Below are 25,675 nucleotides of genomic sequence, written 5' to 3'. Positions count from 1 at the left end.
GTCGAGCATTAGTGCATTTTGCACTGATCCTCGACCATTGATGCACAATTGCTCGACTAGTAATGGTAGAGCATGTCGAACATATTAGTGCATTTTCTAAGAATGCTCGACCACTAATTAATGTTCGGTTAGTTATTTGACTTGTAGTGATCAAGCATGTCGAACATGTGTGTATTTACAATTATTGTTAGACTCATCGATCATATCTAGTATTATTGTAAAATCGTAGTCTATAGTTGACATAGACTACAATTTGTCACGCACATAGTCTACAATTTTCAATCATACTCTATTGTGTTCAATGGACTATAGTTCTCAGAGCCGTAACTAGGCATAAGCACAAGACTATGGCCTAGGGCCCCAATTTTTTTGGGCCCATTTTTTTAATGTGTATGTATATAATGATGAGAATAAGGCTTGTATTAAAGGAAAAGTAAAAGAGTACGAAAAACATCCAAGAAAGCGCAAAAGAGAGCAAACAAAAGACCGAGCCTCATTAAAACCTTCTAAGAAGAAGAGACCTTAGAAGGAAAAAGAGTACTCGTGAAAGACTCACATCCGGTTCAAGAGCGGGAAGAGACAACTTCAGGAGTTCCGGCCTAACCATCACCCCTAAGAAGCTCGGCTCAAGAAAACCGGAAGAAGAAGAACCAAGAAAGAAAACAGGAGACCAACAACAAAAGAAAACCAACCAAAAAAAACCCAACCCAACCAAAGCCCAAGGGAACCAACGAACCTGCTTATATAACCATGCGGATATGACTATGCGTCGACATATCCCTTGCAACCGCAATCCGAATCTCCTCAATCGCAAAAGGCCACCAGCCTTCCTGCCGATCATCATTGGCCATAATATCTGCCGGTTGATTTCCCTCACGGTAAATATGCGAGACCATCAAAGAAAAATCCCGAAGCAGGCGAAGAGTATGCTGCCAAAACGCCCTAAATCTCCAAGGAACATTACTCGAGCGAGAGTACAAAAGGTGAACCACATACATATAGTCAGCCTCAACCCACAGATGCCGCCAGCCTCGGGTATGAGCAATGTGAATAGCATAGATCACAGCCAACAACTCCGCCTCGAAAGCAAAGCCGTTGCCGCCTTTAAAATGAAAACAACCTCGGACATGAGACCACTTGTCTCGAAAAACCCCACCCGCAGCAATAACTCCAGGAGCTCCCGCCGCCGAGCCATCTGTATTAACTTTTATCCATTGACCAACGGGAGGCCACCAGTGAACCTCCACCATACAGGGGGGAGGAGCAGCACGGCTCGTCACCCCAATCGCACGAGTGATCGAATAGTCAGCCCAAGAATTAGAAATATTACCCAACTTCCGGAAAACCCCATCAATCTCCATAAAGTAAGCCTTGACAAAGGCCAAAACCGCACGTCTATCAAAGCACAAATCCTCAAAAATAAGCGCATTGCGTCCCGACCAGATACGCCACATCAGAGTGATAATTCCCGCCTTCCAAAAAGAACCAATTTGGGAACTCCAAGAGAGATTCCAAGCCAGAACCAAGAAGGAATGAATATCCATACACTCCAAGAGATTCTCTTTACTAAACCAACCTAAAAAATCAGTCCAAAGAGGGCGAACACACGAGCACTCCCAAAGCACATGCGAAATCGTCTCACTATCTTGGAGACAGAAAGAACAAGCATTGGGCGCAATTAAACCTTGCCGGATCAGAACATCAAAAGTAGGCAAGCGCCCATGGAGGACACGCCAACAGAGAATAGATCGCCTCATCGGAATAAAGTCCTCCCATATCCATTTGCCCCAGCTAACAGTAGGAAAACGATGGCAAATATTAGAAAAAGCCAAAGAGGCCGAAACCTCACCCTTAACCGACCGTTTCCAATATCTCGTATCCCTCTGGCCGCCCATCGGAATACGCAGAATATCATCCACAATATCAGGAAAACGAGAAACAAAGGATGTCGTGAAATGCCAAACACCATCATAAAAATAATCACTAACCGAGAAGCTCAGAAAATCGTGCATATATATCGGAATTTTAAGTTTATCCACAAGCTTGTACCCAAGCCAATCATCCCGCCAAAAGTAAGTATGCTCACCACGGTCAATACAAACATAAGAATCATCCACCAACTGATTGACTTCTTCTTTCATCCCAATCCAAACAGAAGAGTTCGACACCGAATCCTTTGCAACCCCAAAATTGTTAAGATATCTCGATCTCAGAATGGAATGCGCCCAAACAGTTCCCTGAATTAACTTCCAAGCCAGCTTCATCAAATAAGATTTGTTCATTAACGTAAAAGATCTAATGCCGAGGCCGCCTTCTTTCAAGGGGGAGCAGACTCTACCCCAACTAACAGCACAGCTGGGCCGTTTATCAATATTTCCCGACCAAACGAAATTACGACATTTCCTGTCAAGGGAGTGCAGTAATGATTTTGGCCATTTGTAAACCATCATGGAGTGAACAATCGAACTCTGAATAACCGACTTGACTAAACAAAGCCTCCCAGCCATAGAAAGATGACGACCTTTCCATCGAGCAAACTTCTGGACAATCCTATCATGAATTGCCTGAAAGAACGAAGCTCTCGGACGCCCAACGAAAATCGAAACTCCCAAATAATTGAAAGGAAGGTTCCCGGTAGTGAAACTGAGCTCGCGATGAATAGCACTTTTCCTGTCATTGAGAACTCCCGAACCAAAGTAAATGCAAGACTTCTCCAGACTACACTGTTGACCCGATAGAGAGTCATAGTAAGAAAAGATCTGATGAATTTTTCTAGCATTCCGAACCGTAGCTTTACAAAAGATCATAACGTCATCCGCATAGAACAAGTGAGTAGGGAACTGAAAAGTTCGACTATAGCGCATAGGTTCAAGATGCCCAGAATCAACGCAGCTACAAAAAAGCCGACTCAAGATATCCTCCGCAATTCCAAAGAGAATCGGAGAAAGGGGATCTCCCTGACGCACTCCGCGAGAACAAGCAAAATATCCCCGCAGCTGACCATTATAGAGAATAGAAAGCCTCGCCGAGCTGAAAATAATAGAAATCCAATAAATGAATTTCTCATGATAGTGATTAGCTCGCAAAACTTGCAAGATAAAATCCCATCGAATAGTATCAAATGCTTTTCGGATGTCTACTTTACAAGCCATATTACGTCCCCTGTCCGTGCATTTCATACAGTTGAAACCTTCCGAGCTGAGCATGATGCAATCATGAATATTACGCCCGCTAATAAAGCCGAATTGATTGTCAGAAACATGAGACGCAGCCACCACGGCAAGACGAGAGGCAAGAATCTTCGAGATAATCTTGAATAAGAAATTCGAAAGGACAATCGGGCGAAGATCAGCAACGGTGTCGACTGAATCCTTCTTGGGAATCAAAATCATCGTACTGGAATTACACCCAGAAGGTAAATAAGAATGGCGAAAGAAATTCTGAACAGCTGCAATGACATCCGCTTTAATCACATCCCAGCAACTTTGAAAGAATTTACCAGAGAAACCATCAGGGCCAGGAGCACTTGAAGCATCCATACTAAAAACCGCCGCCGCAATTTCACTCTCATCGGGTATACTCACCAACCGCGCATTCTGATCATCAGACACCCCCGACTCAAACAGCGCATCAATCTCTAACTGATCTCCAGAAGGTCTACCATCATCAGCGAAAAGAGACGTAAAGTGATCAATAATATGGTTCTCAATAATAGTGGCATCATAAGTCTCTCTACCATCAATCTTGAGGCGAGTGAAAGGCGCATTCCGTTTCTTGAACTTGGTCAAACGGTGAAAAAACTCAGTATTCCTGTCACCATCCCGTAGCCAGTTCGCACGGCTTTTTTGCTGAAGCAAACAGTTCTTATGTGTCAACGATACATTTAGCTTTGCCTGAAGACTAACCTCCTCATCAAAGACACTACAAAAAAAAATGCTTTTAGTGGCGACAATTTTTGTCACTATATGTGCCAAAATCGTCACTAAAGCATCCCAGTGACAACTTTTGTGGTCGTCGGTAAGTCGCGGCTATATCAACCGTCGCTAAAACCTACAGTGACGACGACAAAATATTGTCACTGCAAATCTATTTATTGTCACGGATGATGTTGCCACTGAATATGATTAAATTGTGACGATTTTATTTTTGTTACTATATTTTGAAATTTGTAGCCACGTTTGAAGTTTGTCACAATAGTTTCTGTTTACAGTGACATGATATTGTTGTCACTATAATGATGTAAATTAGTGACATGATACAAACGACACTAAATTGTCCAGCCAATAGTCACAATGTATTTGTCGTCACTATAATTTTCTCATTTAGTGACATATTTTTAACCGTCACTATATAAACCAGCATATAGTCGCACGCGTGTATTGTCATTAAATCGTAATCATTTAGTCACATGTTATAATCGTCACTATACATGTATAATTATAGAAATTATTTTAATATTAAAAACTTCTTTAAAAAAGAGCGTGATCATGTTTCTTTCTAAAAAATCGAACCGTAAAATTGATATAGAAGCTTCTTTAAGAAAAGACGTGATCATATTTATTTCTAAAAATACTAGATCAAATTGCAAAATTGATGCGAAAGCTTCTTTAAGTAAAGACGTGATCACACTATTTTAAGCATAATCACACTTATTTCTAAAAAGTCAAATACGAATTGCAAAATTGAGGCGAAGCATATTTATGAAATATCATAAAATCATGTCTTTCTAATAAATAAAAGATATCCTCAAGAAAAAAAAAAAGAAAAAAAAGAAGATAAACTTAGTCAATTAACTTTACAGTAATTAGAACTCAGTATTTGACTACTTTGATTTAGGTCTTGAATGATAGCAGGGAGTTTAGCTCTCAAATCATCTTCTAGTTGGTCTTACTCTTCATCTCTCAACTTGGATCTTCCTTCCCCTAAATCCGAGCCGTTCGTGCTGATATAAAAATGTAGCACAAAACCATAAATGCCAGCAAAATCTTGATTTCACTTACCTTTATGTATTTCAACAGGAGAAATTTTGTCAGCTTCTGCTTCTGTTGCATTTTTTTTGAACCACTGTCTGCTTCTCTACTGTCACAACATCAGGTCGACTAAGTCCTTCCGGTGCCTCGTTCTTGGCTTCCTCGTCTTCTAAGAAACAAAGAAATCAAGGCGGTTTTTCCACAAGATCATATCACAAGTTTAATGATCATACCTACTATCTCTGAAGTGTTATGATTTCCCATCTCTTATTTGTTACACTGTTGTATCCCTGCAAATGAAGCAACACATTTCTCAACTAAAGAAAACTGAAATGTGAACTATATGAACTGCACCAACAACTAAGAATTCTAACAATGCTAAATAATTAGATTTTCTAGGAATCTTACAAAGACTTGCTTTAGTGCAGCAGAAATCCTTCTTTTGAATAAATTTACAGCCAACATTTTGTTCACAGTGAGTGCTAACACAAAAAATATTTATTCATTAAAATATCATGATTTACAGCCAACATTTTGTTCAAAGAAGAACATGGAAATCAACAGACATATCTCGACGTCAAAGAAAAATTCATTGCATTCATGGAATTAAAATGAAGAAACAGAGTGACTAGTAAACCATAATGAAAAATGAAGCGAATGACAATCTTACATGTTGGAAAAGTTGGCTAATAATGCTCATAAAACGCTCTTGGACCATTGGAGGGGGGGGGGGGGCTGCCCCCTTGAGCATAAGCTGGGAAGTATGGCGATGATGGGATATGTAAATCATCCCTAAATACCATGGCGTGAGGTCCTCTCCGGGGCATAAAACTCTGGAGTGTACATAGCCTTCGCCGACGAACTTCGGAGGTTAGAATTCTTCAGCTTTCTGAAAAAATCTAAAATTAATGGGGTCTGAAAAGAAATAAAAATCAGGAATCAGTTCAATTAATCAACGGTACCTGGAACGGAGGGGTTGGAAGGGAAGAGATACGATTTTGGCGGAGGAAGAAGAGGAAGAAAATGGCTCCAGGTGAAGAGAGAGGAAGAGAGGACGAGTTGAAACCATTGATCAAGTTTCCAGAAGAATGGCCTTTCGAAGATCAAGTAAACTGCCCCTTTCCTATCATCAACAGAATAGATAAACATAAACATATATGTTATCAGCTAGTTTCACGTATCAAATTAAATTAAAATACACTAACCGCACCCATCATGTTCCAAAAAATTTCACGGATCAAAATCAATTAAGGTCAATAACCGAAACTCAATCGAAACCAGTGACATTTTACACAGCACAAAAAAACTTAGACCTGGTTGAGCAGCAAAAGCGGAAACCCTAACCTTAATTAATTTCGCAAAATAAATGGAAATATTTGGAAATTGGGTTCTAATTGCAGCGATTGGGTCTTCGAAACTACTGCTGCTACAGAGTCTGTGGACGGAGACGCCGAGGCTGAAGGAGGCTGTGCGACGGAGAGCAGGTGGCGCAGCGGGGACCAGGCAACGCGTCTAGGGTTAGCAGACGACAGGCGAGATGGAAACCGCGGCGCCTAGGGTGAGCGACGAGGACAGGGGCTGCGAGAAGGGGAAGCGCGGAGCCTAGGGTTAGTGATGTAGACAGGGGCGGCGAGATGGGGTGGCGCAGCGTCACAGGCGGTGCGGGTCGCGGTGGCGAGATGGGGGCAGGCTTCACTGCAGTTAGGGAAGAAGAGAGGGGGTAGCAATTTGGGGGTTAGGGCCTTAGTGATTTCAATTTATGGTTTTTTTTTTCTTCAGATTTGCAGTTTTTTTAAATGAAATATTATACTAATAATGTTTACTTAAAATCATTTGAAATGATAATTTAAAATTATTTCATTTTCAGTTCATTTTTAATAATTAAATTAACTCTAATTTATTTAAATATGAATTTATAAATAAACTTTTTTATTTTTTTATTTTTAAATAAACAGTTTTTGTTAAAAAATATAATATGGTTTTAAAAAAATAAATTGATAAAAGAATTGAAAAAAGGAATTTAATAATTAAATTAACTCTAATTTATTTAAATAAGAATTTAAAAATAAACTTTTCACTTTTAAATTTTTAGATAAATAGGTTTTTGTTAAAAAAAATAGATATATTATGATTTTAAAAATAAATTAATAAAAAAACTGAAAAAAATATGATGTTCATACATAACAGTGATCGTAACGATTAAAATAACCGTTACAAAAGACGTTCATAGATAACGTATCCCATAACGTAAATCCAAAAACTATTAGTGAATTTTGCTATTAAAATTGACTTGGCAAAATTAAAGTTGACATTATATTAAAGAATCTATCAATTTGAAGAATCTGATCATAATCGCAAATCATTACACTTTTAGTATTTAAATAAGGGTAGTAAATTTGAATGAGATGTTGTCACAGGACGATCACGACTCACGTAAATTCTATGTAGTTAATGATTTCATTGAGTTGAGTTAATACAATAATAGGGTTTAACAGTTTATTGTTGATTAGAGTAAATTTTTAATAAACCTATTTAATTATTAATTTTCAAATTAGATGGTGCAAATACTAGACATAATTAATATCAAAGGTTACATTTTATAGTTTTAGGAATAGCTTCATACGATTAAAAAAATTATTTTTCATTTTAAGGAATAATATATCTTATTCAATTTAATTATTCCTTCTAAGTCATTCATACAAAATTGTATTACACAACTCTAAATTTCATAATACTAGCATTTACACTCGTGCAACGCACGAAAAATATTTGTATATTTCATTATATATAAAATTGATATTAATTTGATTATTATATAAAAAAATTCTAAATATAATTAAAAAAAATACTGTAATTTAAGATAAATATTTTAGTTTAATATAAAAAATAAAGAATAATTAACATTAATAAAAATTGATATTGTGAAAAAAGAAAACAATATAAGTTAAAAGATATTTGAAAAAAAAATAGATTTATTCAAAAAAAAAAGAGGAGAGAGGAGAGAGAATTTTCTTAAGTTTTAATTTTTAAATAAATATAATTTTTATATTTTAAATCTACTCCCTCCGTCCCCAAAATAAGTTCCTCTTTGGGGACGGCACGGGTTTTAAGGAAAAATGGTAAAGTGTATTGATAGTGGAGAAAAATATGTTATAATTAGTATTGGGAGTGGTGAAAAGGTGAAAAAGTGTTATAATTATTATTGAGAGTGGTGAAAAAGTGAAAAGTAAGGATAAATAAAGTATTATTAGTGGTGGGGTAGTTGTCCAAAAATGGAAAGAAATAAAGAGGAACTTATTTGGGGGACGTCCCAAAAAGGAAAAATAGGAACTTATTTCAGGGACGGAGGGAGTAATATTTAGATAACATATATCAAATTAAAGCTCTTGTCACGATCTTTAATTTGATATGCATATAAAATATTTTATAATTAGTCGAATTTCACAATTTTAGAAAAGAAATAAAATAGAAAAATAAGAAGTTAAAGAAAAAAAAGATGTATAGCTTATAAATAAACCTCTAATTTTATTATAATTACAAATTTGCCACTTAATTTTGAAATTGATTTGAAATCAATTTGAAATTGAGAACTCCCTTTTTAATATATTATAGATTATAGATATTAAGAAGATAACTTTTTCTGTTAAAATTTTGGTTTGAAGTACAAATTTGATTAATTTACCTTTTATTATGACCCTTACGCGCATAAAAAGGTAATACAACCCTTCTTCTTATACTTTAAATTAATAGGTAATATTAAAATGACATATAAATAGATGACATTTAAAACGCTATAGTTTTACAAAATACACAAGATGTAAATTATGTTTATCATTTGTAATTCAAAAAATTATTTAAAATTTTATACCAAAATATATGTATACTTTATTAACTTTTAGTACAATAAAAAAATCAATAATAATATATTAAAATCAATATCCCTATAGAGATGGTTGGAGTGGCAAAAAAAGATGTCACAAACATATAGTGACGACAAATATTGACAACAAAAAACGTGTCACTAATACATAGTTTTTGTGTCGGACGAAAATATTGTCCCTATATATATGTCTGTGTGTGTGTGTCTAGTGACAACACCATAATCGTCACTGATATATAGTCACGGTAAATATTGACAATAATATATTTTATCACTAATTTATTTTATTGTGACGTGACAAATAATCGTCACTATACATATATGGTTATAGTGACATAAATGAGATCGTCACTATACATATATAGTTATAGTGACATAAATAAGATCGTCACTAATTTTTAGTGACAAAAAATATTGATAACAACAGAACTTGTCACTATTATAGTTTTTTGTGACAAAAAAAATAGTCTCACAAAATGTATGTTTGTAGTGACAACAACACGATCGTCACTGACGTATAGTGACGATCAATATTGACAAAAATAAATTGTGTCACTATTACACATTTTTGTGACGACAACATTTATTGTCGCTACATATATATTTATAGTGATAAAATTATGGTCGTCACTAACATATAGTGACAATAACTACTGACAACAATAAAATTTGTCACTGTTACACGTTTTTGTGACGACAAAAATTGGTGTCACAATACAGACGTCTGTAGTGACAAAATTTTTGTCGTCACTCAGAATGTCGTCACAAGAACCTGGTTTTCTTGTAGTGAGAGATCGTTCGTGTATCCAGAAACAGAAATCTTCTCCTGAGTAGTCTGAAGCTGTTTCATGAGAGAAGAAATGGAGGAATCCACATTGCCAAAAACCTCTTTATTCCAAACCCCAATCTCCTTACGAAGCCTTTTCAATTTCAACATAACACATAAAATCGGGCAGCGTGTGCTGACAGTCTCCCTCCAAGACGTCGCCACCATCTCCTGAAAGGTCGGATGCAAGGTCCACATATTAAGAAAACGGAAAGGCCTACGACCAGTAGAGTTTGTCAATTTGCATTGCAACACCAAAGGGGAGTGATCCGAAGTGAGGCGAGGCAGGACAGCAGTAACCAACGACGACCAAAGATCAGCAAAACCCTGCGAAAACAAAGCACGATCTAAAACAGATTCCACATGGTGTGGTAAAAACCTACGTCCCGACCAAGTGAAACGAAGCCCCTCCGTAGGGGATTCAATAAAGCCAGAGTCATCAATAAAATCACAAAACTCCTCACAAGAACCTCTATGTGGCGAAGCTAAACTCAGACGCTCATGAGCACCTTTCACCGCATTAAAATCGCCCATGAAAATCGTCTTTCCAGAAACGAAACGAAGAAGATCATGCCAGAGATCATGGCGGTCATTTTGGTCATTCGAACCATGAATAAAAGCAATACGAAAATCATAACTATGCCACAGGCAGTCCACCACAACCACCTGATCAGAAGAGAACAAAACATTAGTAACAACAGAAGAGTGAACAAAAACCCAAATATTCGAACAGCGAGGAGACCGGCAGTTTTGATGCACCGGGACAAGATTCAACGAATGCCAGTAACTCTGTCTAACTTTCCAAAACGCCCGTTTCGGTTCAAGAATGCCCAACACCACCGGGCTAAAAGAATTACAATGCTCCTTCAGCAGACGTTTGGATTCATCCGTCAAACCACGGACATTCCATGCAATAATATTCATCAGAATTGATTTATGTTAGCGGAGGCAGCTCCGCTTCTTTCAACCTCTTCCGCCCAGCTCTCTTTGGCGACGCTCTCCATGGCTAGAGCGCTGTCTTTATTACTTTTATCAATCACAAAAGTACGCGACGTATCCCCCGTGTTACGAAGTCTACTTTTAATGCTTGTGTCCGCTGGCCTGTTGGCTGTGTTCTCCGCTGCCCAAGCAGCTTGCTCATGTTTGGATGGTCTTCCTCGTCGCTTAGCAGGAGCAGCTGTTTCTGGCATGGGCGCTTTAGCTATCGCCAAAATCTGCTCAAGTCTTTGAGCTTTCAAAGCATTATTAACAGCAATATCATCCGTTGTGGAAACGTACTTCCCACTGCTGTCACAGTTCACTTCTTCATCCTCATCCGAAACCTCCTCCGAGATATGGCCATCATGGATCGCAGAAATGTTGACTGGCTGATCAAACACCGAGTTTTTACAAGGTTTTATACACGCGGCCAACCTATCAGGGCCGTAGTGTTCAGCAGAATTGGAATCATCCAAAGATTTACCCCTAGAAAGAGGTACCCGCCGCTGCTGCTCCGGTTCTTCAAGCAACTCAGCGCATTCGTTATCCAGCAGGGCAAAACTGTTGTTCGACGCCGAAACCTGCAAGCTTAACTGTTTCTGGTGATCATTTTTCTGAAGTGAGTAACATCCCGGGTCCGAACGAGCTGGGGAAACCTGTATGCCTTCGCGTATCGAGCCCACCTCAACCGGCCTATCTCCCTTGGCTGTCTCCTGCTCATGTTCTCTCTCGTCTCTTGCATCACCAGAGATAGGTTGCCACTGTTTTCCATTTTTAACCAAAGGCTGTTGACTTCTATCTTGAACATCCTCTTCCACAACCTTCTTAACGGAAATTTTCCGACACTTTTCGGTGGGATGTCCTGTAAGTTTACATTTTGAGCAATAGAAAGGTAAATTCTCATACGTGAATTCAACATAGAACGAAAAAGTATCGTTATCAATTAAGAGGGTAGTAGGAAAGGATTTGGACATATCTAACTCAATAAGAAGGCGCGCGAACTGCCCAAAATCACGACGAGCCGAGGCTCCGTCAATTTTAATAGGATGACCAATGTACCGCCCAATCCCGGCTAGAATCTCAGGATGCCAATACTCAATTGGCAAATAATGTATCCTCACCCATACATTCGCCATGGAAGAATGCTCTTTAAATGGATCAAAGTGTTTGGACCATTCTCGAAGACGTACATGACCACAAGATAATTCCCAGACCGGCTTGGCTTTCGCACGAGTTTTGTCTTCAGGAGTCCGGAAAGCCATCGTATAATACCCTTTCCCAAGAGGAATAAGTTGCCACTCAGATTCTAATTTCCAAATTTTGTGAAGTTCTGCCTTTAGAAGCAATGCAGGTTGAGGTTTGTCTCCTTTACGAAGGAAAAGACGACCAATAATAGCATGAGAGAATTCCTTACTGACTTCTTGCGCATATAGGTGTTGTGGAACTTTTAAGGAGAACTGCTCTCCCTCCTTGGTGGGACGTAATGAGTGAAACCGATGAGCAGCTAGGTCGGGACGTCTCGGTGGCCTGTTCATCGTGATATCAGCATACGATTTGGAGTTGGGCATGTAATCAGCCCCCACATCCGAATCATTAGGGTTTGAGATAGCTGTGGCGTTGGGTATAGCAACTTCTCGTTCCTCCACAAAAGCAGACTCTGCTCCGTTACCGCCAGCCAAGCTCGCACTAGTCTTTGTGTAGTCATTCATCGGGGAATTATTGCAGGCAAAATTGTTCGAAACTATTGGGAGATTCAGACCTCCCGGAGAAGTCATGTGGTATCAAAAAACTCCTGCAGCAGGTGCGAGAAAAAGCAAACAGACAGCAGCTAAACAAGGGAGCAAAAATTCGGTCTTTGCTGCTTTTTGTCAAACAGCTGGTGTGCTGTTTTTGGAACCTGGTTTGTGGAGGTTGGAGACGCGACGCAGACACCAGCCACCAGATCGTTACACCAGAAACGCTGTCGGATCCGGCCACCAGATTTTGGCCACCAGAAACGCAGCCACCGCCTGTGGGTTGACTGCTGCAGAGGAGACGCCGGTCGCCGGGCTTGTGGTGACAGAGCCGGCGCCGCGCAGACACACAGGGTCTGAAGAGTTGACGCCGGTCGCTGGGACGGTGGGGAGAGGCGGCGCCACGCAGAAGAGCGCCTGCGACTCTCAACAATCGCTCTCTCTCTCTAAAGTCTACGATCTGTCCACCTCGCCACTACGGCGCCGCGCAGACACAGAGGGACGCCGGTCGCCGGGAGCCGGCGCCGCGCAGACACAGATCACCTGCGATTCACTCTCCGTCAATCTCTCTTTTTCTCTCTCTCTAAACTCTCTTTAATTATATCATCAATGTGTATGTATATAATTATATATATATATATATTATTTAAAATGAGTAAATTTCTTCAATTTGAAGATACAGATTTATCTGAGAGTTATTATATTTTTACTAGGATTTATCGGATCGTTTGATAAATTTAAAGAGTACGTATAGGTATCTAACCATGGATCAAGCCAAAAAAAATGATAAGTGAATTAGGTAAAAATAAGAAATATTTGCCTCTAAAATTGAAAGATGTATTGCATTTGCTTAAAAGTAAGAAACAATAGTCAGTTTTGTAGCAGTGATTCTTTTAGTATGATATGATAACTTATATTGTTTTTCTTATAATTCTTATTAGTTGGTGATTTTTATGTTTTGCTAGATATAAAAAAATTATATGCTTGATATGGTAAAAAAAGATGTATTATAGGAGCCTCTTTTAAAATTAGGGCCTCGTGAAATATAGGTACGGTTCTCCACAAATTAAAAAAAATGATGATAGTAACTAATGGACCAATCAAAATAAAAAGTGGTGGGTCCATTAGTGGCAATGTGTGTAAACATATTTATTTTCAAAAATAGATTAGAAAAATGTTTTAGGGACGGACGAAAATAAAAATAAATGAATATATATGTTCAGAGACGGAGAGAGCACTTTGTTCATTAATCTCAACCGTGGGATTTTAATTTCTGATATTTCATATTTAATCTCACTTATCAATTTAAGGATCCTTCTCGAACCTTTCTCTCTCTCTCTCTATATATATGTTTATTTATGTATGTCTCTTGTATTAGTATATGATAATATTATTGAATAATATTATAAATCTATGTAACGCATTATGTAACAACAACACATGTACGTAGAATTAGAAAATATTGTTCATATTTCTGTGTTTACTGACCACAAAAAAGCTTCCAATTAACGTCTTCAAAAATGTCTTCAACAATTTATAGAAATTAATTAACGTTTAGGAAATCAAACGAGAAGCCTTTATTTTTCAAGGTCAATTACCAAGCTACTAGCGGCCGGCATGCTAATTATATATACTCACATTTATATATGAAGTTTTGAAAATTAATTTTAATATTTTGAAAATAATTAAATTGGTCACTAATCGTTTGGTTTTCAGTAAAGGATTATGTATGATAATTTGTAACCAGGATATTTAGCATGGATAATGACAGATTATTAATATTGAGTTGGTGTTTGCTATCATGGCTAAATACAGAATATCTTGGTTTAAGTTAATCCTAGGGGGAGGTTGTATTATTAATCCTAAGAAATCTGGATTAATAATACTGGGCCGTGGGATTAAACCGGATCATCCGCATTATTACTAAATAATACCAAACACTAGACTAATCTGTACTAAATTAGCTAATACAGTGTATTAGCCAATATCAAACGCAGCAAATAAATGAACCCAGGCCAGATTTTAAAAACCATTAATAATGTAGTTGCGAAAGTTGTGCAGCACCAAATTAATGAACTGAAATCTACTCCCTTTTAAGTAAGGGAGAAAAGAAATCTACTATCAACTCAAACATATTTATTGAAAGCAGAAGGAGTTGAAGAGAGAAGAAGACAACAATGTCTTGGAGAAAAAAGGAAAAGCCTTCATTTTTCAAGGTTCTCAGCAACAAGGATTTCCGTAAGCTACTGGTAAATGATACTCATATATTATATATAAATTAATTATTAAGTTGTTGGTTTGGATTGATTGATTCGAAATGGTATTGATGGATGCAGCGTTTGCCGCCTCATTTCTTGAGAAAATATGAGTTAACTCTGCCTGCAAATGTGAAGCTGAGAGTGGATGATTCTGGAAGAAGATGGAATGTGAGAGTGGAGCCAATGGATGATGGCTTGCTTTGCTTCACCAATGGCTGGGAGAAGTTTGCGAAAGATGCTGCTCTCAACTTGGGAGAATTTCTGGTTTTCTCGTTGCTTTCGAAATCCGAGTTTAATGTTGTCATCTATGAAACTAGCTGCTGTGAGAGGGAGATTCCAACCCACGGTTACTTCTTCTTCTTCTTTATCTGCAATTTTTTCACTTTCTTTATCGGCCGTGTGATGGAAGCTATAGTCCTCATTTTCAAATTCTGTAACATATATAGTCCTTATTTTAAAATTCTGTAACATATCGTCCTCGTTTTAGAAAATACTGAAGGTTGCGGTCCTATTTTAATTTTTGTTTTTGTTTTTCATCAAACAGGTGGAGGAGATGAAACTGAGAGTGGGATTAAGTGGGGAAGAGGAAGGCCACCTCTCAACATAAAAAGAGAGACCACACTGTATATATATATTAACCTAAAGAATTAGTATTCTGCATGGCTATTCTGGATTAATTAGTGTTTGAAACAAAATTTGCAAGAATATATATTGAGCAAAATTCTTGGTTATTCTCAGATAGTAATGATGAGTTTAATTTGTTTTGTTTTTTTTTTTGTTACGAAAAGGGAGATTCCACCCAGTCGCCGTTCGAGGGTTGAAGTGAAATCCCAAGGTTATTTTTTTTTATTTTTTAATTTTGGCAAGCTCTATATATGTTTATTTTTTGGAGTTTAATTAAACACTGATATTAATTATATGTTTAGTAAAGGGCATTTATAAAAGAAATGGTTATTCCAAGAAGAGCGATCCACTCTGCTTTGAGAGGTTGCTGAAGACGCATCACAGATCATTATTTGTAAGATAATGTATCTCGAAATATTAATTTAAAGATGATTGCTAATCATACAAATTATTTAAGTTATGAAAATCTTACATTTAGGGGGTGTATTCGTTCAGGATTTTAATAGATTTCCACATACTTTTAAATTAATTTGTGGTTTTCTGATGTTCAGACTCTTCCTAAGGAGTTCTCGGTGGCGAGTAATATGAAGGTGAGAACGCAAGTGAGGATGAAGTATGTCGGCAACCCCCGCGGCGTATCTCGTGTCGTCGCGGTCTATCCTCGGCCGCAGATGTATAGAATTGACTTGGGAAGAGGCTGGAGGCAATTCCAAGTGGAAAATGGGGTAGAGTTCGGTAAAACCTACTCTTTCGAGTTCAATCCCGACAATCAAGTCATCTATGTCAACCAAGTAGATTCGTCAGAATGAGGAAGCGTTTACTTTGCATGAGTGATCTATGGTAAAAAAAAGCTTATAAAATTCTGGTATTTATGAATGATTTTGGTAGTTTTTGTGTCTCAAAGTATTATGAATGATTTGGGTAGTTTTTGTATTGAGTTAGTAGGCATTAAATATGCATGGGACTGCCACTTGCATGGATCTTTCTGTTCTGCTTTCCTTGTAAACTATGCTATGAACCTGCAAATTAATTTTGGGTTATTATTAAAAAGTAGTCTGAATTTTCACTTTTTAGCAGGGATTATAAATATTTTGAATATAGTGAAATTGTTTAACACGTTTTTAGTAGCTAAAGATATAAAAGTAAAAAAGAAAAAATAATAAACAAGTGTTAAATTTTAAAAGGGGTTATGCATGGGCCATGGCCAGAAAATACACGAAGTTTGGAAAAAGTTATAATTTCACTTGAATTTTCAATTAGGCGAAAAAATACATGAATTTATATTTTTGTTGCAATTTTTACCTGAGTTTGACTTTCGACGAAATTAAAGCTTAGTTGGCAGTCGGAAGTTCACCTGATGTTGGTTTAACTTCTGAGGAGTACTTTAGAAGCTTAGAGGTCTAAGAAGGCAAAAATTAATATATTTGACTTAATTTCGACTGTCAACTAAAATTGCAATAAGAAAATAAATTTGTGTATTTTTTGACTTAATTGAAAGTTCAAGTGAAAATTACAATTTTTTTCAAAATTCATGTATTTTATGGCCATAACCTCGTATTAAAAATAGAGGCAGTTGTCCTTTCTTTTCTACTTGTTTTCTTTCCATACAAAATCAAGCCGGCGAGAAAATTGAGTTCTTCCTCTTTTTTCTTTTAATTTATTGAATAGAATATTATATTTGTTAAAGTTGGTTGTTTTCAATTATTCTTTTTTTTTTTGGTTAACAACTTAGCATCCATAATCCATTAGTTTTTGAATAATTAAACTTTTTTGCTACGTTGATCTATTTTATGACTTATTAGAGTTCTAGTGTGTGAATATATATTTATTGATTAGTGTTACAAATATGTTTCGTCATTGATTTAGACAAATAATATTTGATCTATTCAATTTATAAATCGTGTTTAGACTTTTCAATTTTTTTTCATTGTAATTGTTGTTTTAGCTTTTGAAACCAAAATTTCCCTTATCTATTTAACTATTTCATTCATTAGTCCAAATTAAAGCAAATTGATTTTAAATTATCATTATATATTAACTATCATTAATCATGGTTAATTTCAGTAACTTTTTATTTATCAAAATGTGGGTCAAAATTTAGGAAAACTTATTAATTTCAGTAGTGCGTATGGATATTAATGTATATTGTAAATGGTTATAAATGGCGTATATATCAACTTTGGGGTATTTTAATTAGTGGCAAAATATGATGTGTGGCAGTGTGGGTAGGATAACGTTAGGGGTTGTTGCACAATTTAAGACATGGAAATGTATCGGCGGAGTTGAAAAGAAAGAAGTAATTAATATTTTTGACTTCTTTGAGAGTAGGAGTTTGAGATCTGGTTTTAATGATGACAAAAGATTTTTACAAAACTTGGAACTAAGCAATAAATCACATACACCAACTTTTTTGGAAAAGAGTTCTTCTATTGTTTGTTCGATGTAATAGAAAATTTATCAAAGATGAATTCCATTCATATATATAGAAGGGAAAAGGTGCAATTGGCCCCCGAAGTAGTAGCCCCTATAGCGTATAACCTCTCTTACTCACTGTGTGTGCAAATAAACCCCTGAACTCCGAGAAAAGGGTGCAAATTCCCCCCTCTAACTAACGGCTGTTAACGACGTTAGGTCAGAGGGGGGAATTTGCACCCTTTTCTCGGAGTTCAGGGGTTTAGTTGCACACACAGTGACTAAGGGGGGTTTTACGCTATAGGGGCTAATCTGCACCATTTTTGTTTTTTAATTAACTCTCATCTCTCTCACTCAGCCCTCTTTCTCTCTCGGCCACTGTACCGCCGCTAACGGTGGTTGAATCACCAAGTTGTTGGATCATCTTTTATCAGCAACACAAACAATTATTCCAATTCCAACTCCAATCAAATCGACATTATATAGAAATAGCGAAAATAAAGAGGTTATGATCGTTACATTGTGAGAGGCGTCAAATTTGGCGATGGCGCCGACGCTTTGCCAAACATCACAAACTCGCGAAGCTTTAAGACGGTTGGCTTGCTTCTGCGGTGTGATTTGGGGGCGACCTTCGCGTTGTCTTTTGTTGAAGCAAAGCACAGAGGACGATCGCAAGTTTGAGAGAGAGCAGCCGGTGGTGATGGGGAGCATGCGCGGCCCTCTTCGTTCAAAATTCGAGCGGTGGAGGCAGGCCGGTGCTAAGGTTCAATCCTTCGTCCTCTTTAGAGGAGAATCGAGCAGAAGGCGGCTCTCCGGCCGGGTGCGGCTGCACTGGCCTTTTAGCAGCGGTGGCGGCGATTTCGCCTTATTTGAGAGAAAGAGGCGACTCCTCATCGAGAAAAGCTAGGGCTCGCGATCTGTCACAGATTGAGATAGAGAGCATGCGGTGGGTGTCGTTGGCGGTAGGCGGCCGGTTTGTCGAATATCGCGGCGGCAATTTCGGACGGAAGGGGGAAATTAGGGCTCGCCCTTGACATTGAGCGCATGCAGCCGAGAGAGCTCCGGGGTTTAGGGCCCAGGAGAGAGGGAAAGAGGCAGCGCCCTCGGCTAGCCTCGCCTGGCCTCGCCGGAGCTTGAATCAGCGGCGGCGCCGATCAGATTTTGGAGGAGGAGGGCTCCCTGTTTTTTTGTGCGTGACTTTTTTAGAGAAAAGATAGATGAGAGATAATTAAAAAAAAAAAGAAAGGGAAAATGTGCAGATTAGCCCCTGTAGCGTAAAACCCCCCTTAGTCACTGTGTGTGCATTTAAACCCCCGAACTCCAAGAAAAGGGTGCAAATTCCCCCCTCTGACCTAACGTCGTTAACAGCCGTTAGTTAGAGGGGGGAATTTGCACCCTTTTCTCGGAGTTCAGGGGTTTAGTTGCACACACAGTGAGTAAGAGGGGTTATACGCTATAGGGGTTACTACTTCGGGGGCCAATCTGCACCTTTTCCCTATATAGAAATTGGATATATATTGATTAAGTGTTTTGAGTTTAATTACGTATACATGAAGGGTGTGTTTGCTTTGAGGTATAAGGAAGGCACAAACTACATTTACCACCTTATACTTCGTTTGCTCTGATGTATAAAATAATTCGGGCAGGCTGTACAATTTTTCGGGCAACCCTTTATCCCTTGGAAAATGAATACTTTATACCTAAGAGAGAGTGGTATAATGTTATGCCACCTAATTATAAGGAGTTGATAAATATATTATCCTTCAAATCAAATAAGATACAATAAATGTGGTCCCCACTTTAAGTGATAAGTTTATACCTCATTATATTATCCATCCATTTAGAGGGATAAAAAACAAACACACCCCAAGTATACAAAAAATCTAGCTTACTCCAAAATATATATTGTCAATATCTAGGAATGAGATTCCTACATTATGGCCCGTATAGCAAAATAGAAAATACCACAATTTGGTCTTCATATATATCAAGCTATATATGTCCAAAATGAAAGTGTTGATGGAAGTTTGTAATCTAATTAATATTGGGGACATGAAAGTAATTATTCAAAATGAGAACATATGTTATGCTTCTATCACGTGGACTCCACGAGATATTAATACTGTAAATTACAAGAGATTTGTAGTTGATGATTTGTATAAAATTATTAATTTGTAATTAATTTGCAATTTGGATTCACTAGGCTAAGAATTCCCTTAATCTAATGAACACAATAGAATAGGATATATAAATTCTTTCTAACCCATCGAAACGCTAATAACATAAATTAAGAGTTTCACTGAGTTAAATGGACTAACACGTGGTCACCCAATATTTTTATCGATCTATCAGACACTAGGGTTCAAGAGTCTTTCACTAATTAAAGTTTATATAAATGGGTCATCCGGAAAAAAACAGCTTATATATACGAGACGGAGGGAATATATATTTATTATACTCCCTCCGATTTTTTATAAATGTCTCATTTAGCTCATTTTTTTGTTTCTCAATAAGTGTCCCATTTCAAAATTTGAGAGTATATTTATGATATTTTTCCTATTTTATCCTTATTTAATACTTGTAGGAATGTAATAATTAGTTGTATATGTGCATTTATTATGACAATTACTAAGGTTACAAATGTAAAATATCTTATTTTATTGGTATGTGTATTTTGACGGCTGGGAACACTTAATAAAAAATGGAGGCAGTATATAGGAAATGGCTTTATATATATTTGAAGGTCTATTTCACTATAAGTTACACACGATATCTATTACACTCACATTACATACGAAGTTTTGAATTTAATTTTAATATTTTGTAAATAAACTATTGGTAAAGAGTAGTGCTATGTGGACAAAAATTTGTCCAAACAAAAATTAAGTTAAAAACTTTTAAAACTTAATTTATTTATAAATTTTGATTCAAGTTTTAAAAAGATTTAGTTAGTTTTATTATTATTTTTTTTCATATTGTAGCTTTTTTCGTAATGTTTTTTTATCATTTTTTATTATTTTATTTGTAGTTTGTGTACTTTAAAATTAATAATTAAAAAGTTGGTTATTAAAAAAATACAAAAAATTACAATATAAAGAAAACAATAAAACTAGTTAAATCCTATTTTATTTTGAACCAAATTTTTTAAATAAATTTATTTTATAAAGTATTTAATCATATTTTCTCGGGACAAATTTTGTCCAAATAGCATTATTGATGGGTAAATAGTACTCCGTAATTGGTAACTAGCAAATAAATGAACCCACGCCAGATTTTGAAAAGCATTAATAATTTAGTTGCAAAAACTGTGCAACTCCATATTAATGATCTGGAATCTACTCCCTTAACAGAAGCTAGAAGGAAAAAATATTCGATCAACTCTCGCAGCTCAAAAACATGTATTGAAATCAAAAGGAGTTGAAGAGAGAAGACAACAATGTCTTGGAGATCAAAGGAAAAGCCTTCGTTTTTCAAGGTTCTCAGCAACATGGATTTCCGTAAGCTACTGGTAAATAAGCCATATGATACTCATATATTATATATTAATTCATTATGAAGTTGTTGGTTTGGATTGATTGATTCAAAATGGTATTGATGGATGCAGCGTATGCCGCCTCATTTCTTGAGAAAATATGAGTTAACTCTGCCTGCAAATGTGAAGCTGAGAGTGGATGATTCTGGAAGAAGATGGAATGTGAGAGTGGAGCGAATGGATGATGGCTTGTTTTGCTTCACGAATGGTTGGGGGAAGTTTGCGGAAGATGCTGCTCTCAAACTCGGAGAATTTCTGGTTTTCTCCGTGGTTGCGAAATCCGAGTTGAATGTCGTCATCTATGAAACTAGCTGTTGGAAAAGGGAGATTCCACCGGTTGAGTTGAATGCCTACGGTTAGTTCTCCGTTAATATATATACTCCCTCCGTCAGCGATATCGTTTCTATTTTATGTAGAAAATTGTGGGTTGGGTTGGGTTGGGGGGGGGGGGTTGCTCTTGTTATTGTTGTTGAGATTAATGAGTAGATGGTTTAATTTCAGGTTTATATGTGAGAAAAGGAGCAAATGACGTGGCCACATCTGAGAGAAATGAGAATTCGAAAGAGAGCAACCCACTCTACTTCAAGATTCATCTGCGGGCGTTTCACAAATCAAGAATTGTAAGATGCTCCGTTAATGATAGAATTTATAATTAAAGCTGTGATGATTAATCTGATAATTGATTTTGATGGATTCAGATGCTTCCAAAACCGTTCTCGAAGGCGGCTAAAATGAAAGCGAGGAAGCGAGTGAGATTGGAGTACGAAGGGCGGCATGGCGGCGGCGGATGTTTCGCCGCGGCGCTTCGGCCGCAGAAAACGGGCAGGGTGGACCTCGGCAAGGGCTGGTACGACTTCCGGGTGGCGAACGGCTTACGTTATGATCGAGTTTACTCGTTTGAGATGAAGAGTGACGACGATCAAGTCATCCATGTCAAGAGACTGAATTAAGAAATGCAGATGGTTATGGTTATGGTGATGGTGATGCCGACGAAGCTGCCCTACTTCATTTCTTCTTAGTTAACTGCAGCTTATGTTGTTTTTGCTTTTGTAGCATTAGTTGCATACAAATGTATACGGATCATATATGTGTGTGTGTATGGAAAGATGATTTACTAGCTACTTAATGTGGCTGCTTTCTTTTTGTAACTGGAATTTTGTGTGAATATTATATACTATGTTTGGAATTGTTAATAAACTTTGTTTGAATTAATGGGGAAGGTTGTGGGGATTCTTACACAATGAGATCAAGGCTTGGATATAATTTCCAAATGAATTAATATGGAATTGCTAATATTGGAAGCACATTCTAGAATTTTGAGTTGAGGGGAGATGAGAAAGATGGAATCTTATTTCGAAATTATATGTGCTCCTCATCATAGAGAGTATATACACCTAGTAAAGGGTACACACATTTTCTACTCTTTTCATATATAGGGGTTTTTTTTAATCATATTTTAGTGGTCGGTTTTTTTTTTCCTAAAAAAGAAAACTATATATGAAAAGAGTAGAAAATGTGTGAAAAACGTATGTACTCTTTTCATATATAGTTAAGGATGGATAATCTTTACCGAAACATTCTCATGATAATATTATTATATGGTATTAATGTGATAGTAAATTATTTTTTTCATTTTAGAGAACATGAGATTATATATAAAAAAAAAGACCACTAAAATATGATATTTTTTTCATTTTTTTATTTTTTATTTTCTTATAATAATTTATAACACATGAATATGTCATGACTCGCCTAGTCTGATTAGAGCATCTTCAGTAGGAGACGCTACAAGGAGGCGCCCCTCCACGGTGAATTGGCAATAAGCTCAAGTTTTTTTTTTATGACATAGGACATTTTTAATTTTAACTTAATCAAGATGACATTTTTACCCTGTTAACACTAAATTAAACTAGCAAATATCATTGGAAATAAATGAGTAATTTTTCCGTATTAAAACAAAATAATAATAACACAAAGGTTCTTATATAGAAAATTAGGCGGAGCTAGGACTACAAATGAGCCAATCTATTTTGATTTCAATTTGATAAAAACAATTATTTAGTGAATTTGAGTTTGTTAACTAAATGAACCAAGTAATTTGAGTTTGATACTGCTCAACTCCTTAGCTCGTGAAATGAACCAAGTAATTTTCTCCCTTGTTAATTGTACTTTTTTTTATGGCCTAGAGCTGGAAACTTCATATGTACTCAAATACTTCATCCGTTCCACTTTATCTGAGACTCTTTCTATTTAAGGTGTCCCACTGTAAGTGAGACTCTTTCCTTTTTTGATAAAGATTTAATTTACCCTTTAAACACATTTTCATTTTTTCACCTACGAACATAATACATTTTTCTTAATTTTCATGTCCAAAAAAAAGGTCTCACATACAGTGGGGCGGAGGGAGTACTAATTATCTGTAATTTTTTATTGAGAGGGAGAAAGTAATTAAATGAACAAAATTTACAAGCCAATTTTCTGATTAAACCACAAATCTGTGTGGGACTCGATCGAGTACATACATCTTCATGAAATGTCTCCAAACATAAAAGAAAGCTAGGAAGAAATTAATTAATGTGAACCCACTCAATTGCTAGCTATCAGAATAAATATGAAGCGATGGAAACCTAACATTATTTAAGTTGAAAAACAAAGAGCCTGTAACGTTTTTGACGTCTTTGGATACAGTCGGAGATTTGATTTTGATGGAAGCAGCAGACAAAAGATTTTGATTTGATTTACAAAAGAGGCACATGGTGCGCTCTAAATTAATATTCCCTTCGTCTCATGAAATATGAGTCGTACTTTTTTTATCAAAAATATTATTTTCTGTTATTAAAAGTATCATTTGCAAAAATAAAAAATAATCCACTTTTTAATTTTTAATTTTCAATATTTTATAGTATCATTTGTTATCATTTTTGACCCATTCGAAAGTATAATTTGCATGGATTAAAAGTATCATTTTTTTTATTAAAAATATTGTTTGTAATATATATACTAGCTACAAGTTATTTTTATAAAAATACCATTTACGAAGTATCATTTACATATATTATAAGTATCATTTTTTGTTATTAAACGTGTTATTTGTGATGTATCATTTGTGAATTACCCTCTCTGTTCGGACACTGATATTAAGAAAAAATAAATGATTTATAATAAAATAGGAGATAGAAAGTACTTTTTCAGGGTAAATTTGTAAAAAAAGTAGGAAAGGGAAATAAATATACTCCCTCCGTCCCGCCCAAGATGCTACATATTCCTTTTTGGGCCGTCCCAACGAAGATGCTACATTTCTATATTTGGCAAAAATAAGGAATTTAAACACTTAATTAACACTAATTAAGTATTTCTTTATTACATTCTCTCTCCTACTTTATCACTTTATTACATTCTCTCTCCTACTTTATCACTTTATTATCTTCTCTTTCTTACTTTATATTACTTTCTCTCTCCTACTTTATCACTTTATTACTACACACTTAAAACATTAATCTACAACTCCTTAAATCCCGTGCCGAAGAGCAAATGTAGCGTCTTAGCCGGGACGGAGGGAGTATTATTTTTTGAATGAAAGAAGAGATTATTTTGTGTGGGCCACAATGACATTTGGGGTAAATAATGAGTGTGTGAGAGTGTTTGTTATGTATGAATATTTCGATTTTAAGAAGTGGCCTATTGAATTGAGACGTCTAAATAAGTAAACATGACCTATTGAATTGGTACAGAGAGTATCATTTTATTGTTTCATCCGGAAGAATATATCATTTGTGTGTATTAACAATGTCATTTACTCCCTCCGTCCACCAATCAACTACCCATTTGCCTCAAAAATTTTGTCCACCAATTAACTACCTACTCTGCTTTTTGGACATATATACCCTTCCTTACTTTTTCAATTACTACACTTTACCAATTGGACCCACCACACTCTACCATTACCTGTCTACTTAATCCAATTTTGATGTTAATTAAATGGAGTAGGATATTTTAAATTTCTAGTTTATTTATTTTCGGAAAATTTTATTTCCAATTTATTTATTTTCGGAATTTTCAGTATATTTATTTATTTATTTTTGAATTTTCAGTTTATTTATTTTCTAAAAAAATTTATTTTCCATTTTTCAATGTATTTATTTATTTATTTTTTGAAAATTTTAATTCCAGTTTATTTATTTTCTGAATTTTCAGTTTATTTATTTTCGAATTTTAAGTTTATTTATTTTCTGAATTTTCAGTTTATTTATTTATTTAATTCCAGTTTATTTATTTTCTAGTTTATTTATTTTTAAATTTTCAGTTTATTTATTTATTTATTTATTTTCTGAAAATTCGAAATTTTGAATATTTTAATTCCAGTTTATTTATTTTCAAATTTTCAGATTATTTATTTATTTCCAGTTTATTTATTTTCTGAATTTTTTAATTCCAGTTTATTTATCCATTTATTTGTTTCCAG

The 25,675-nt window shown here is 35.9% G+C and overlaps 2 protein-coding genes and 1 long non-coding RNA gene across 6 annotated transcripts; 2 read left to right on the top strand and 1 right to left on the bottom strand.

Moving 5' to 3' along the window:
- Nucleotides 1–4,682: 4,682 nt before the first annotated feature.
- On the bottom strand, nt 4,683–6,724 carry LOC130989882 (uncharacterized). Of its 4 annotated transcripts, none has more exons than XR_009090781.1 (6): nt 6,315–6,724; nt 5,933–6,093; nt 5,641–5,859; nt 5,204–5,260; nt 5,001–5,139; nt 4,683–4,942 (listed from the first exon to the last, which is right to left on the bottom strand). It is a non-coding gene; the product is annotated as an uncharacterized LOC130989882 (long non-coding RNA). The 4 variants fall into 4 exon arrangements; XR_009090782.1 differs by having other exon boundaries at nt 5,001–5,136; XR_009090780.1 differs by having other exon boundaries at nt 5,001–5,260.
- A 7,797-nt stretch (nt 6,725–14,521) lies between these two features.
- LOC130989877 (B3 domain-containing protein At5g18000-like) lies at nt 14,522–16,148 on the top strand. Its single transcript, XM_057914024.1, has 6 exons — nt 14,522–14,636; nt 14,724–14,991; nt 15,190–15,268; nt 15,434–15,480; nt 15,572–15,663; nt 15,821–16,148. The coding sequence occupies exons 1-6, from the start codon at nt 14,565–14,567 to the stop codon at nt 16,076–16,078; spliced, it is 816 nt and encodes a 271-aa protein (XP_057770007.1). The 5' UTR covers nt 14,522–14,564; the 3' UTR covers nt 16,079–16,148.
- A 4,877-nt stretch (nt 16,149–21,025) lies between these two features.
- Nucleotides 21,026–22,425, top strand: LOC130989879 (B3 domain-containing protein REM-like 1). The gene is made up of 4 exons (XM_057914026.1): nt 21,026–21,189; nt 21,286–21,568; nt 21,715–21,833; nt 21,912–22,425. Exons 1-4 carry the CDS (start codon nt 21,118–21,120, stop codon nt 22,161–22,163), a joined length of 726 nt encoding a protein of 241 aa, XP_057770009.1. The 5' UTR covers nt 21,026–21,117; the 3' UTR covers nt 22,164–22,425.
- The last annotated feature ends 3,250 nt before the right edge of the window (nt 22,426–25,675 follow it).

This window comes from Salvia miltiorrhiza, chromosome 6 (genome assembly GCF_028751815.1).
Source record: "Salvia miltiorrhiza cultivar Shanhuang (shh) chromosome 6, IMPLAD_Smil_shh, whole genome shotgun sequence".
Lineage (NCBI taxonomy): Eukaryota > Viridiplantae > Streptophyta > Magnoliopsida > Lamiales > Lamiaceae > Salvia > Salvia miltiorrhiza.
The sequence above is the reverse complement of the archived record's forward strand: the minus strand, read 5'-3'. Positions and strand labels throughout refer to the sequence as shown.

Coding starts and splice junctions, on each gene's coding strand:
- LOC130989877 (XM_057914024.1), top strand. CDS start 14,565: ATGTCTTGGAGAAAAAAGGAAAAGCCTTCATTTTTCAAGGTTCTCAGC. Junction 14,992..15,189: donor GAGGGAGATTCCAACCCACG/GTTACTTCTTCT, acceptor TTCATCAAACAG/GTGGAGGAGATGAAACTGAG. Junction 15,269..15,433: donor ATAAAAAGAGAGACCACACT/GTATATATATAT, acceptor TGTTACGAAAAG/GGAGATTCCACCCAGTCGCC.
- LOC130989879 (XM_057914026.1), top strand. CDS start 21,118: ATGTCTTGGAGATCAAAGGAAAAGCCTTCGTTTTTCAAGGTTCTCAGC. Junction 21,190..21,285: donor TGGATTTCCGTAAGCTACTG/GTAAATAAGCCA, acceptor TGATGGATGCAG/CGTATGCCGCCTCATTTCTT. Junction 21,569..21,714: donor GGTTGAGTTGAATGCCTACG/GTTAGTTCTCCG, acceptor GTTTAATTTCAG/GTTTATATGTGAGAAAAGGA.